Source organism: Tigriopus californicus, chromosome 11 (assembly GCF_007210705.1).
Source record: "Tigriopus californicus strain San Diego chromosome 11, Tcal_SD_v2.1, whole genome shotgun sequence".
NCBI classification, from domain to species: domain Eukaryota; kingdom Metazoa; phylum Arthropoda; class Copepoda; order Harpacticoida; family Harpacticidae; genus Tigriopus; species Tigriopus californicus.
In genome coordinates this window covers 1718833-1731898 of record NC_081450.1, presented here as the reverse complement: position 1 = coordinate 1731898, position 13066 = coordinate 1718833, and the positions used below count along the sequence as shown (strand labels likewise).

At 44.0% G+C, this 13066-nt stretch overlaps 1 protein-coding gene across 10 annotated transcripts in view; it reads left to right on the top strand.

Moving 5' to 3' along the window:
* Window positions 1–79: 79 nt before the first annotated feature.
* LOC131889829 (ribosome-binding protein 1-like) overlaps window positions 80–13066 on the top strand; it is a gene marked incomplete at its 5' end in the record, with an annotated part of 14274 nt that continues 1287 nt past the window's right edge. The window contains 14 exon segments of one of the 10 annotated variants that reach the window (XR_009374232.1): window positions 80–110; window positions 1865–2153; window positions 3134–4256; window positions 4589–4700; window positions 5076–5258; window positions 5495–5764; window positions 6142–6315; window positions 7274–7363; window positions 8773–8895; window positions 11550–11705; window positions 11866–11988; window positions 12175–12225; window positions 12343–12444; window positions 12827–12902. Coding sequence is in view for 3 of the 10 variants with exons in the window: in XM_059239027.1 (XP_059095010.1) it covers window positions 80–110; window positions 1865–2153; window positions 3134–4256; window positions 4589–4700; window positions 5076–5258; window positions 5495–5764; window positions 6142–6315; window positions 7274–7363; window positions 8773–8895; window positions 11550–11705; window positions 11866–11988; window positions 12175–12225; window positions 12343–12444 (2827 nt within the window). 10 annotated transcript variants of the gene reach the window in all.

Below are 13066 nucleotides of genomic sequence, written 5' to 3'. Positions count from 1 at the left end.
CGAAAAAGGCCGACAAGAAGAAAGCGGCCCTGAGCACGGGGAGTGGGCCGTCCGACAGCCCGCGGGCTGAGACCCGGGGGGCTCTCAAGAAGAAGATCCACCCGCCCCAGGTAAGCCCCATTCAGTCCCACCCATCCGTTTTGATAGCCCGTTGTCCGGACAGAGGGACACAGGGGGAGGGGGGAGGGACCCGGCCCCCGGTCGTCCTGGGTGGTGCCTATGGCGACTGACCCTTCATTCAGTCGCCATCTTTTCCCTACTACAAAGCGACTACTGGCATCGGTTGAAGACATTTTTTTTGTTCCCATGGTCGTGGCATCTGTATGAGATGGTTTAGACGGGCTAGCCGGACTTGTACCCGCCCCATGTAGAGGAGGTGGGACTTTGGGGCGGACTCGAGTCCTTCTTTTCGACGGCCAAATCTGGAAAACCCCTGCCATCATATTTATTGGCTGGACATTTTTCCCCACTCGGGTAAAAGACTCGTTAGAAACCCCCTTGAACCTAGCCTGGCGCCGGTCACCCCCGCCCATGCGCCCACTCGCTCTAAAACCGGCCCAGGCCCGCGGTGCCTGGGCCCCCAACTGGTTTTGAGTCGGGTCCGGCCGTGTGTGACTGGCGCCGGGTTGGACTTTGCGCCGGCGTGCCGGCCCCCCACCTCGCACGTGCTCGAAGTCCATCGTCAATATTTGCAGGTGAACCCCCCGCCTTGTCGTCGTCTTTTCTTGTCGTGTTTGTGGCCTCTGGCCTCCGTGGCCTCCGTGGGATCAGGGGCTTTCTCCCTGATCGAACTAGCCAGGAGCGGCGGTGTTGATATGGGGTTGGTGTTAGCAACCCATCATCCCCAATCGATGAAGGTCGTTAGGCCCCATGGCACCCAGGCACAGAGGGCACAGAGGAAATACAGAAGCCTAAAATATTGACATGTGGCAGAGTTTCGTCCGCCGGTTGATTCAAGTCACACGACTTCAGTAGTCCCGACATCTCAATATGATCACGTTGGGGGGGAGTTTTCAGAGGTGTCTATCCATTTTCGGATGTCACTGTATTACTGGACGTAACACCAATGTTGGCTATGATCAAGTGGCATCCAACCATTGATACGGGGCCAATGACAAGGGACGTGGAATGGGTTGAATAGATATCCAATAGTCATGGGAATGCGTACCAAAAGGAATCCGAACTTTACTCTAAAGAGTAATTCGACATTGTCAAAGGAGGCGATGAGGCGCTACCAGTCACACGACTTCAGTAGTCCCGACATCTCAATATGATCACGTTCGATGGGAGTTTTCAGAGGTGTCCATCCATTTTTGGATGTCACTGTATTACTGGACTCAACACCAATGTTGGCTATGATCAAGTGGCATCCAACCATTGATCCGGGGTCAATGACAAGGGACGTGGAATGGGTTGAATAGATATCCAATAGTCATGGGAATGCGTACCAAAAGGAATCCGAACTTTACTCTAAAGAGTAATTCGACATTGTCAAAGGAGGCGATGAGGCGCTACCAGCCACTTGAATAGCCCTACTTGCACCACGTTAACCCAAGTGCCCCTATGAAGCGGAACGAATTTGTATCCGAGTGTATGCGAACTTCAAGTATTGTCCCATCCTTGAATCATAGACTGGCCACAAATGCCAAAATTGGGAAAAGAATATGTATGGCCACCCATTTTTCGCCAGATCATCAGAATAATGAGATGACAATAGCTCAATGTTTGCCAATGCTATTGAACGGACCCTGTACTTCGAGCATGTGACCCATGATGTTGGCATGGACTTCTCTGGCTTTGAATGTGTCTCAATGTGTCTCGACCCTTCCCGGACCGATCATCTTAATCGTTTTGCCCATTTCAGGCCGAGTCCCATGACCAGGTCACACCCCGAAGCGAGCATGGAGCCAGCCCGCTCGTGGAAGAGGCCACACCTCGCGCCACGCCCGAACCGCCGACCGGATATCGCGCTGGCAAGGCCAAGTCGGGCTCGCGCAAGATACCCATTGAAGAGGTAGCGGATGAACCGCCCATTGTGGCTGCCGAACCGGCACCCGTGGTTCATCCAACGCCCGTAGTGGCTGCGGCACCACCTCCATCACCTGCTCCGGTCCAACCAGCACCGGTTCCAGGAAAGAAAGAAAAGGCATCAGGTGAGCACCCGTTTACAGCTATTGGGTGCTTATAAAATGATAGAGAGCACAATGCCAATGCCCTTAACAAGGTAGATGTATGAGCTATTTCAACGATCATCTCACAATGAACCGAACCAGTTGGAATCTCTGTATCAATCATGAATAGCTATTTTATACGTAGAACGGCCCTGTTATTCATCTACGTTCTAGGTATGCTTTTGCTACCTAGTAGCGAAAAAAAAATCTATATTTGTGTTGTCATGGCCAAACTTTCTACCTCCATTTTTGTCACACCAGGAAAAGTGTAAGATTGAAGTACTACAACACTCTCACTCGAGTCAATGTGAAAGCCAAACCGAAATTACTTATGCACCATTTTCTTTATACTAGTTTGCCCTGCTGGGGTGTCCTCTATTGGTGAAACCATTTACAATGGTCGATTTGTAAACCAAATCGATTTGTAATTTCAAATGGTGCCAAAGAAATATTTTCAGTCTTGAGTGGCTTGAACTTTGAATTTGTTAATGTTAACAAGCGAAAAGAGATTTTTGGTTGTTTATTTGGTTTGGCTTTTCATGGGCTTTTCTAACCGCTAAAGGCAATGTAATCCCCAGTACTATTAAAATGAAAGGTCATATTTTGTCTATTTTGTACCTTTTAAACCTTATATGAAATTTGGTCTACCAACGAATTTGAGTTGGCAGACCGAGCTAGTCCTTGAAAGAAGGACTGATCTGGAATGCTAGTTTTAAAATTTGTCCAAATCTGACTTGAAAGAAAGCTTGCCCGTGCTTCGTCAAGAGCTCAACCTTACTCATCCTCTTACTTTTTTATTTGTTTTCGAAAGACGCTCATTGCCTTTCTTGGCTTATTCAGTTATATTTTGATCTTTTTGTGTCCTTATTTTGTGCCTAGTCCAGACTTCTTTGGAAAGAATTGTTACTAGTGCTGGTATAACCTATAGCATCCATCTCACTACTTCTTCTTCCGGATTTCAGTCCAGACGAGCCGAGCCCCGCCCATCGGGAAGCTCCAGCCCCGAGAGTTAATCTCAGTGGTGAAGAAGACCGCACTCGACGACGGAGAAGTCCAGCAACTGATCGATATCCTGCTGAACAAGCAGGCCGGCAGTTCGGCCGGCTCGCCCGCCACCGAATGGATCGAACCCACGGCCAAAGGGGCCCAGAACGAGACCAAGAATCTTCAGCGGCAGTTGGTCGAGAAAGAGACCGCTCTCGAGGATGAACGTGTCAAGGTCAAATCCATAACTGAACGCATGCACGTGCTTCGTCAAGAGCTCAACCAGGTCAAGTCCGAGCTCGTCGGGAGCCAAAGAGCCCACGAGGAGACGAAAGCGCGCGCCCATCAAGAGCTGAACACCGTCTCCCATCGCTTGAAGGCTGATCAGGAGGGCCTTCAGCGCGATCTAGCCCAGTATCAGACTCAATTGACCTATCAAATGGGCCAGAATCAGACGCTTCAAGGGGTGTGCGACCAACTCGCCGCAGAGAAACAGCAATGGCTGGCCCAAGTTCAAACTGCGCCGGTTGTGGACCCTCAAATCTATGCGGAATTGGAGCAGCTACGTTTGGCTAAAATCAGTCAGGATAGCCACATTGCAGACTTGACTAGTCAAATGGCCGAACGACAGGTCGAGGTCGACCGATTGGCCCAGAAGCTGGGCGAGGCCGAACACAAGCATGCCCAAGCCGAGCAACAGGTGTCCCAAGCCCAACAAGAGGTCCAAAGCTTTCAGACCAAGGAAAAGGCCTCCTCGAAGAGCATTGTCGAGAAGGCCAAAGAAATCGAGGAGCTTAGGAGCCAGGTCGGCGAGCTGACCGGCCAAGTCAAGAAAAGTCAAGTCGACCTAGGGCGATTGGAGGAGGAAAAGGAGCGATTGGCCGCAGAATTGACCGAGAAGGTCGAGCGTCCACGGGCTGATGGTGAAGAGAGTCAAGGCACCTCCTCCAATGGCGTGAATGGACATCACGGATCCATTGAGGAGCATCAAATACAGCAGCAACAACTGCAACAACACATGACCTCGGCGGTTGTTGCCCAGGAAGAGAGCTCTGCGTGGCAATTGAAGTACCAGAATGCCGTTGAACAGAAGGAGATCTTGTAAGCAAAGGTTGATGTTATGAGAAATAAGCAAGGTGAAGGAAAGAGCCTTTTTTTCTTGTGTGGTGGTGAATTTATGATTCGCTCAATAATTTGCGAAAACTTCAAAACCAATCAACCAAGCGGTAATGCTCTCAATGGCGGGATATTTATGCCTTATGACTTATTATTAACATTATTCAACGATTTTCTCTTATTTCTTATTAAGCAAAAAAAACGAACGCACATACTTTTTGATAACAAATCAAATGTCTAACTAGATGTTTTGAAAGTTATTTGCATACTTGCATACAAAGTTGGATCGACCCAATTGAACCAATTTTTTTTTCCAGAGTGAAGGAGAACGAAGCCGCCCTTTCCAAGTTGCATGCCGAAATCTCGGCCTACAAGAAGCAACTTCAGGATATTCAATCAGAACTGGAGACGCAAAAGGCCAAAAATGATGTAAGTACTCGATCATTTGCTATCAATGAAGAGCCTATCTTTTCTTGTGTTTGGATCTATCCCTACTAACTATTGAGTGGAATAATGATAACCGGGAACCAAGCCAAAGGTCAACCAGCCAACCGTTTTTCAGCCTCTTCTTTGCCACCGCAGCAGGGTTGGTTAGAGTTGTTTTTTTTCGGGGGGGGAAGTTAAAAGAGGAAACCAATCTGAGTCAAAAGCAATCGTTGAATTCCTTTGTGTTATTGATTCTACTAGGTTCACATCACGAGAACAAGTAACTTTTTCCAATTTCCAAAATTGCCAATGAATGCAGAACCCCGACCCTGGTCTTCCGTTATCGAGTTTTTCTTTAAAAGCAGCCTCTCTCATTAGGAGTTACGAACCAAAAATTGGAAGGTCATGGAGGCCTTGAGTGCTACCGAGAGCCTCTACCAAAAACTGCTCAAAAGCAAGCAGGACCAACAACAGCAACCACCACCTATTTCCTCCTCCATCACCTCGTCCTCTTCTTCTCAAACTTCTACTACCAAAACCACTTCCTCCTCTTCGCAGGCTGTAAGTTCAATATAAGAATTGAATCCCCCACATAAGTCTGGTTTGGCTCTTTCGTTTCTAACCGTGCTTTCGCTTTCACTCTCCCATCTTCTAAGACCTCATCCAACTCACTGTTAAACGTTAAACTGTCTCATGTATATTTCCATCCGTTATGGCGTTGGTTGCTTCCGAAGTAAAAATGGACTTCTGAATCGTGTTGGGATGTTGACGCGATCCGTTTCTCAATCGCTTTTCAGGACTTTTCTGGGGCAATGCAAAAGGCCAAGAGTGATAGCGAAAATGCCCACAAGGCCCTCCTTCTGCGGCTGTTCCCCGGAGTGGATGTGGCCTCCTCCGGCCACCAAAGCCACGAGCAATGGCTCGAGGCATTCTCGACCGAGGTCAAGAGGCATTTCGAGGCCGCCCAAGGGGCCTCCAATGGCAAAGATCATGAGGACGAATCTGCCGAGACCGTGGAGCAACTCCAGAAGAAGATTTCAAATTATAAGAGTATACTAGCACATACGGTAAGATAAGGATCGCTTGTAAAGTGTCAAGCTCATGTTAAGCTTAGAGAACTATTGGCCATTGTACTTCATTCACACTCATGATTGGCATGTCAAAGTTCTTCATGTCGTTAAAATACCTGTCTTGGACGTAAGAGTAGTAATACCGTCATAGACCTGAAGAATTCCTTACACCGGAGTTCAAATTACACCTTGTTTGTGCATGAGGATAAGCCTTAAGGGCAAATCTGTCATTCAACATAAATCCATTCTTGAGCTTGAGATGTGTGTTTCGCTCTTGACTTGCTTATATTGTTTCGTTTTTGTTCCTTTTTTGCCTGTTGCATCTTGGCATCCTGACATCCTGACATCCCTGAGCGTTCTTTTGCTTCTTTTAGGAGACCATGTTAACCAGTCTTCAGGATTCTGTGGAGAGTGAGGAGCAAACTTGGAAGACCCGCCTCTCCGACAAGGAGAGTGAGCTCTCCACTCTTCTTGTGGAGCGAGATTCTCTCCTGGAGAAAAACACGGCCTTGGAGGAGTCCCTCAAGGTTCTGAAGCAAGCAGAGGAGGTAAATTGAACAGTGTCTTTCTTTCCATCCATCTCTCGGTCTCGCTGTTCAGTGTTTCAAAAGCGAACCAACTCTCCTCCCAGATCAAAGCCATTACCACGCCTCTTCTCGTACATGCCCCCCACTCCCCTCAGATCCATCCCCTTTTTTAGACAAGGTTTATCATCGATTTTGTAACGATTCTGCGATAAGTTCTGTCCCGTTTGGTGGCACGCCCAGTGGGGTTCTCGGCTCTCAACTGGCTTTTAGTTTTTTTTTTCTGTTCATATAAACATGTGTGTGTGTGTGCTTCTAGATGGTCGTTGATTACACCTCGTTTATTTCGGACCAAAGCTCGACCACTCAATATGTTAGTACCACTACCGTCTCACGTCTGGTAAACGTTATTCATTGAATATATGTTGCTTACTTGAATCGTGGAGGGAGGGTCTTGTTGTCGTTCTGCACGTAAAATAGTCAGCACACACACACGCGCACACGCGCGCGTAAAAATCTTCTGCAAGTGTACATTGTGAGAACCGGCCAACACCCACTGGGCGTGACTTGAAAAACACCTCCTTCTCTCTCTCTCTCTCTCTCATCATTTCCGTCTTCCTTTCCATCTTTGGAGATCACAGCATACAACACAACACACATAACTAAGGGGGGGGGAGCCAACAAATTAAGATTGAGCCATTCGTATCATTATTGCCATCTAACATCCTGCTTTCCTTTCTTTTTTGAACCCCGGCAGACTTTGTCAGAGGTATGAAACGCAGTTCAGGATTTAGTTCCTCTTCTTCTCCGTCTTCCTTAGTGTTTCTAGTATGTTATTGTCAAAATAGCCCCTGTTTTTACGTGCGTATTATCATAATTACTTTTACCATCATCATCATCGTCATCATTCGAGTACTCTAGTATCCAGAAAGAAGCCACCCCTACTTCCCCACCCCTACTTCCCATGGCATCTTTTTTGTAGATCGAGCCTGAGTCTGGCGAGCCTCAAAGTTTTGGGGTCCATTTCGCTTTGTCGACAATGGAACGAGCTTTGCCCCAAGTTTTTGATGAGGTACACATGCCGACTTGATTTTAGGGCTCTTTCTTTATTATAGTATTATTCAGTTGGTTTTTTCTTTCCTTTTGCGATTGGCCATGATTTTCCTCCTGAATTGTTCTCTTCGGATCCATTTTGTCGCTACTTTTTTCTCATATTATGTTTGCCACTTTCAAATATACTTTGGGCAGCATGAATCTCTTCCGTTTTGTTCGATTTCAGCCCAAAAAAAACATGTGTATGATTAAATAAAGTGTGTTGGTCCAGACTACTCTAATATGTCCTCTCATGAGTGGGATTCTCTTCGATATCCGGGTTATTTTCTGTTTCCAAATTCCTTTCGTTTTAGGTTGGAGCCGTTGCATGTCCCAGTTTCATTCATTTTAATCACTTGTGGGCCGAATGTTCATAAAAAGGGAACTAATACTAACACTACCATGAAAACTAGTACCACCAATCCATTTTTATCGCCCGTCTCCAGAGCTTTTCATTATAAGATAACTTGGCTCCTAATGAAAGTGTTGGTGTTCCAAATGAGTTTCAATGCATAACACTAAAATTTAAACTGGTTATGCAATCCTCTTATGAATTCGATGTTTGCCCTGGCCTTTGGCCTTGATAAAAGTTCAGACTATAGGTGAAGTAAATTTCGATCTATGACAACTCTTTAAATTAGGTGGTAAAATAAAGAAGACTTCACCGTTTTTGTTTCTATCTACGAACTATTGCCGAGTTTTATCCAATTGTTTTGCCATTTCCAATTACGAGTTTCCTTAAACGGTTGGGTTTTTATTCAATTGAAAGATGGAAGCTCGATGAGGGCTCAATAAACTTAGCTCCAAAGGCGGATCTTGGTTATGTTTTTTTGGAAGTGATTAGTTTTTTTCATTACTTTGGGGACTAGTTGAATGATGGATCTTGCCAATGATTTTAATAGGTTTCCTGGATTTTAGGATGTTTCATTGTCTAATATGAATGCTCACATTTTATAAACCGACCCAACCTTTTATTTTTCCAGTTTTCGGGGATGGCCATAAAACTTTTTTTGTGCCTTTTAAGTGCTCCAAAACTGTTGCCGTTGTCATGAAACATTATCACTTTGTCAGAGTCGCCCCCAAAAATGGCTGAATATATTGCTCACTTCTAAAAAGTATACATACTAAAAATTGACCTTTATGTGTTTCTTTTACATAACTATCCCAACTCAAAGCACGCGTTTCAAAACCCCTCTTGAATTTGAGATTGGCTTTGATCGTTATAGCTAACAACTATTTTTGACGGTGCAAATGTCAGTAAACTTATTTTGTGCCTAAAATCCAGAGGTTCCGGGTTATGTATTGGTGGCTATGTAGAAGGTTGACTTTGAAGCTTGCATGTTTCCGAATACCTTAACTAACACTCTTCTCCTTTTGTGGCATGTGTAGATGCAAGAAATTCTGCATGAACTCCAGCAAAAACTTGCCAAAGAAGAACAAGAGAAGCTCCGTCTGATAGAGGAAAGATCCATGACCGAGAAGCATTCCGTGGAGGCAGCCAAGATGAAAGAGGTAATTCCACGCAGACCTTCACTACGTTCAGTAGATTGCCTAATCTTGCCCAAGCTCATAAAGAACGGTGGTGAGCTTAATTTATTGGACCGAAGGTGGTACAGTGTGTGTGCGTGTGAAAATGTGTATCTACGACTTTTCTCGCTCACTACTCGGGGTCTGGTTCTCGAGAAAAAAAGATTAACGCCTACGATGAATGAAGATCGCCAAAGTAGCGATTACGAGATCTAGGAATGTGGGTTGTATAATGTTGCCTACAACCTCTTGGAACATCAAAAATGTCGTTCCTTAGGCGTCACGTCAAGTGCAAGAACCTAAGTCTAGATTATGAAGGAAAATGAGTTGCTTCTCTTGCAAATCAGGACCTCAGTTAGGGTTCTCAACTTGAGCAAAAGAAGGTACTGAAGAGCAATCAAAGATCAAGACCGAGTCTTAAAGCAACCCTGCGTTTGAGTCCTAGAAAGGCAGGGTCACGTTTTTCATATTGACGAAAATGTCGACCTTGGAGCTCCCGGGGGGTTAAGAATATCGTTATTGAAGCTCTCTTGGGCCCCTCACGAATGGAACACAATTGAATCTGTAAATTGTAGGTTAGTACATTTGAAGCCAATTATTGTTGGAATATGATTAAATAAATGATAACCTTGATATCTTGGACAACTTTTTAGATATCATTCCAAATCAACCCTGCATTCAAGGACTAGCTCGGTCTGCCAACTCGAACTCGTTGGTGGACCAAATATTATATAAAGTTTGAAAGGTAATAAATAGACGAATTATAACCTTTCATTGTAATACCACTGAGGAATACAAAAAAAATCCAACAAATTCCATACTCCAATCGTGTATAACTCATCTACCTGAAATAGATGAAAAGCAACATTTTCTTTTTTTTAATACACGGTTCACTATAATCAATTCGAGGACTTGTGGTTATCGAACTTATGTATGTTGATCAATGAATCCACCTTTAACAAGCCATGGAGTTTCATTTTTGTCTTGTAATTGCAAAAAAACCGCGTAAATGAAGAATTACCATATTATTTGTACTGGGTTAGGATATAGTGAGATTAGCAGGATTTTGCCCTTTGAAAATTTACTTCGTTTGTTTGTAGATATTGAATAACTATAAAGCCTCTTCATGTTCGATAAAAGCCATGTCTTGAATTTAGCTTCTTAAACAAATGATAGTAAATGTCTTCTGAGGCTCCGTGCTTGCGCCACTTTGTATTGCGTATTAAAAACAATGTTTGAATAGTAAATGTACGTTCTGTTTATCGACTGGAACCTTCTTCAAAGTGCAGACTTCAGAGCTAAAGAGAAATACAAGATGGCTTAAGTTCATATTTGTTATTTGGCCCCGAAATGCAGAACACGATACTAAATTGTTTGGAAAGTTTGGCTCAGATTTTCCTTTTTATATTTGACCCATGGGATATTTGGTCCTCTTTCCTCTGGACAAGGATCTCTTGGAAGAGCCTTTCTGTAACTGGAACCCAAATATCACCTTATATTCCCGAGACCCTCCCCACGCAGTTGTTCTGACTAAAAGAAACATGAAACGCCCTTCAAAGGGACGCACAAAATGAGTCTCATTTTGCCTCTTCCATGTTATGATGACTCGCGTAGCTTTCGAGGAACACCTTCGTCCTTCACATTGTACTCATGAATGACATTGTTCCATGGCATCTTGGGACAGTTTTTGCGTAGGAGCGAGTTCAAGGTCCCACTTTGTAGACAAGACACATTTTGACCCAGTCCGTCTGATGAGTTCCATTGAGTCATTCGCCAGAGCTTGAGGTGTCGTGGGTACAAAATGATCCAATGATCCAAAACAAGAGATGCAATGTACTGCCTTTGGAACAAATGGAACAGGACCAAATCCTGTCGAATTTGCCTTTGTTGAAGCTCGTGGCCTGCCTTGTCTTGACATGAATGCAATCCCAATAGTTCTTGATTATGTCCTTTGATCCTTGGTATTAGTCAAGAGTGCCACTCAGAGTGAATGAATCTGGCTGTACGTACATGTACATAGCACTGGGAACGTGTCTGAACACACAACCAATTTCTCGAGCATGCAGGATTCATATTTTTATTTGGAGTACTCCCTACAGAGATGTTCCCGTATCCACGTGTTGTCCTTCTTAGCATGTTCGGCTCTTTGTTGGGTTAACCAGAAATGAATTGATTTTGGTGGCTGTTGCCATTAAGAAATAGCAATAAGACATCATAGATTATCAAAGAACCTACAAAACCTGTTTTAATGTAGGAACATGTGATAATTTTTGAGCAGCATTCTTAGTTAAACTTGAAACGGAAATGTGACAAAGATGACTTAGCTTTACTTTATATTAAAATAAGTGCATTGCACTTTTGTGTCGCTGCACGGACTTACACGCTAATCAAATGGGCTTGATACTTGTGATGATTTGGCCCAATAATCACTGCATTTCCTATTGCATAAGGTCTAATAATGATGCTTCAAACCCAAATGTTTTCTTTGCTGATGATTGTGAATCAACGGTTGATTAGTCAACCCTTGTAATTCATCAAGTGCTTAATGCTTTACATGTACCTTTGAAATGATCCAGTATAGTAGCATACATGACATACGTGGTCTCATAAAGAATACTCAAATGTACGTCTGTTGATAGGAATTGGATTCCATGAGAAGCAAGTTGGTTGAGGAGGAGAAGAAGAACGTAGATCTTGGCCTTCAAGTAGCGAAGCTAAATCAGTTGGTGCCCCAAAACCAAGAGGAGGCCTCTTCGCCCGAGAAGAAGAAAACGATCGAGCTGAGTCATGTCAAGGTGAGTTTGAAATTTTAGCTATTGGAGGAGGAGTAGGGTACTACGGTATCGGCTTGAGCAAAATTTGTTGGCAAATCGAGGCTAAGAGAAGAGAGGTTGTCCATTGTATTTGAACCAAGCCTCGTGGTAGTTTCCTTTTTTAATGGGTTCTTTTGAACAGATGGTTGACGAGGACCTCAAGAGTCCTTCCTTGGTCAGCAGCATTCTTCAGGACTTTAGCAGTCCATCCAGAGAGACCCATGACTCATCGGATTCGGAATCACAGATGGGCAGAGATTCACTTGTTAGTATTTTTATTTCTATGACCCATTTCTTGTGAGCTTTCTCGTCCTAACATATGTATGTATGTATGTGCAGAGGCATATCAATCCAAACGAATGTCCTAGTTCCATTCCAGTTGTGTGAAGTCACTTATTTCACCTGGTAAAGGCCAAGAAATTAATTCTAAATTATTTTCGATTTGTTTTAGGACTCACCTACCACTCCGGTAGCAAATGGAGCAACCAAGTTGGAAAATGAGGTGAGTCTTGGTTATGTACCTTTTTTCAATCTGGAATGTAACCCTCTTCCATTTTGCTTTGCTGATGCTTGAATAGCCTTGAATAACTCCTGAACTCTTTCTAACTCAAACATGCAGCGTTCAGCATCTAAAACGTCTCAATCATCCTCAAAACTGGGAACTTTGGAGTCTCCGGAACAATCGACCACACCGAGCAAAAAGAAATCGAAAAAAAATAAGGTATAACAAAGATCTTTTTTAGCTAAAGAGGCAAATCACAGCTGCGAGGTTGCGTGATCAATGGCCAGATTTTTCCGATCTTAAAATCGTTCTTACAACTTTTAGCCCAATCATTAGAAGTGTATGAGAGCTTGCTCAAAACTAAATAACTGACCTTGAGATTAAACACTTGGTTCTTTCATTTCAATGCCACTTAGTCGAGCTTCGTTCGTAAGTGTTGAACCGCTGTCATTCACGATGGTTGGAAGCGATGAGGTTGAAGTGCTCACCGAATACCATTTGTACATTTGTTCTTCTTTGTGATGTGGCTTTCCTCTTTGAAGTGATCGAATACCTAAACACGAATAAGTGACCTGCTTTAATGCTATCTAACTTCTTCAAGCTCCTGGGCCTTTTCAAGTAAAAAGACTGACGTTAAGCCGTTCATCGCCAACGCCCAAGAAAAAAAGTCATATCGAGTGAGTGATCCCTAAAACCAAACCCAAAGGCATGGCGTTTGAGTTTGTCTGGTCGTGTGTAGCAATTGATGTTTTGGATTTCCCCTTTGAACTATTACTTTTGGTATATTGAACAATGTGTGGACGATTTTACTAACAGATTTTCGAGTAACCAGGGAACTGGT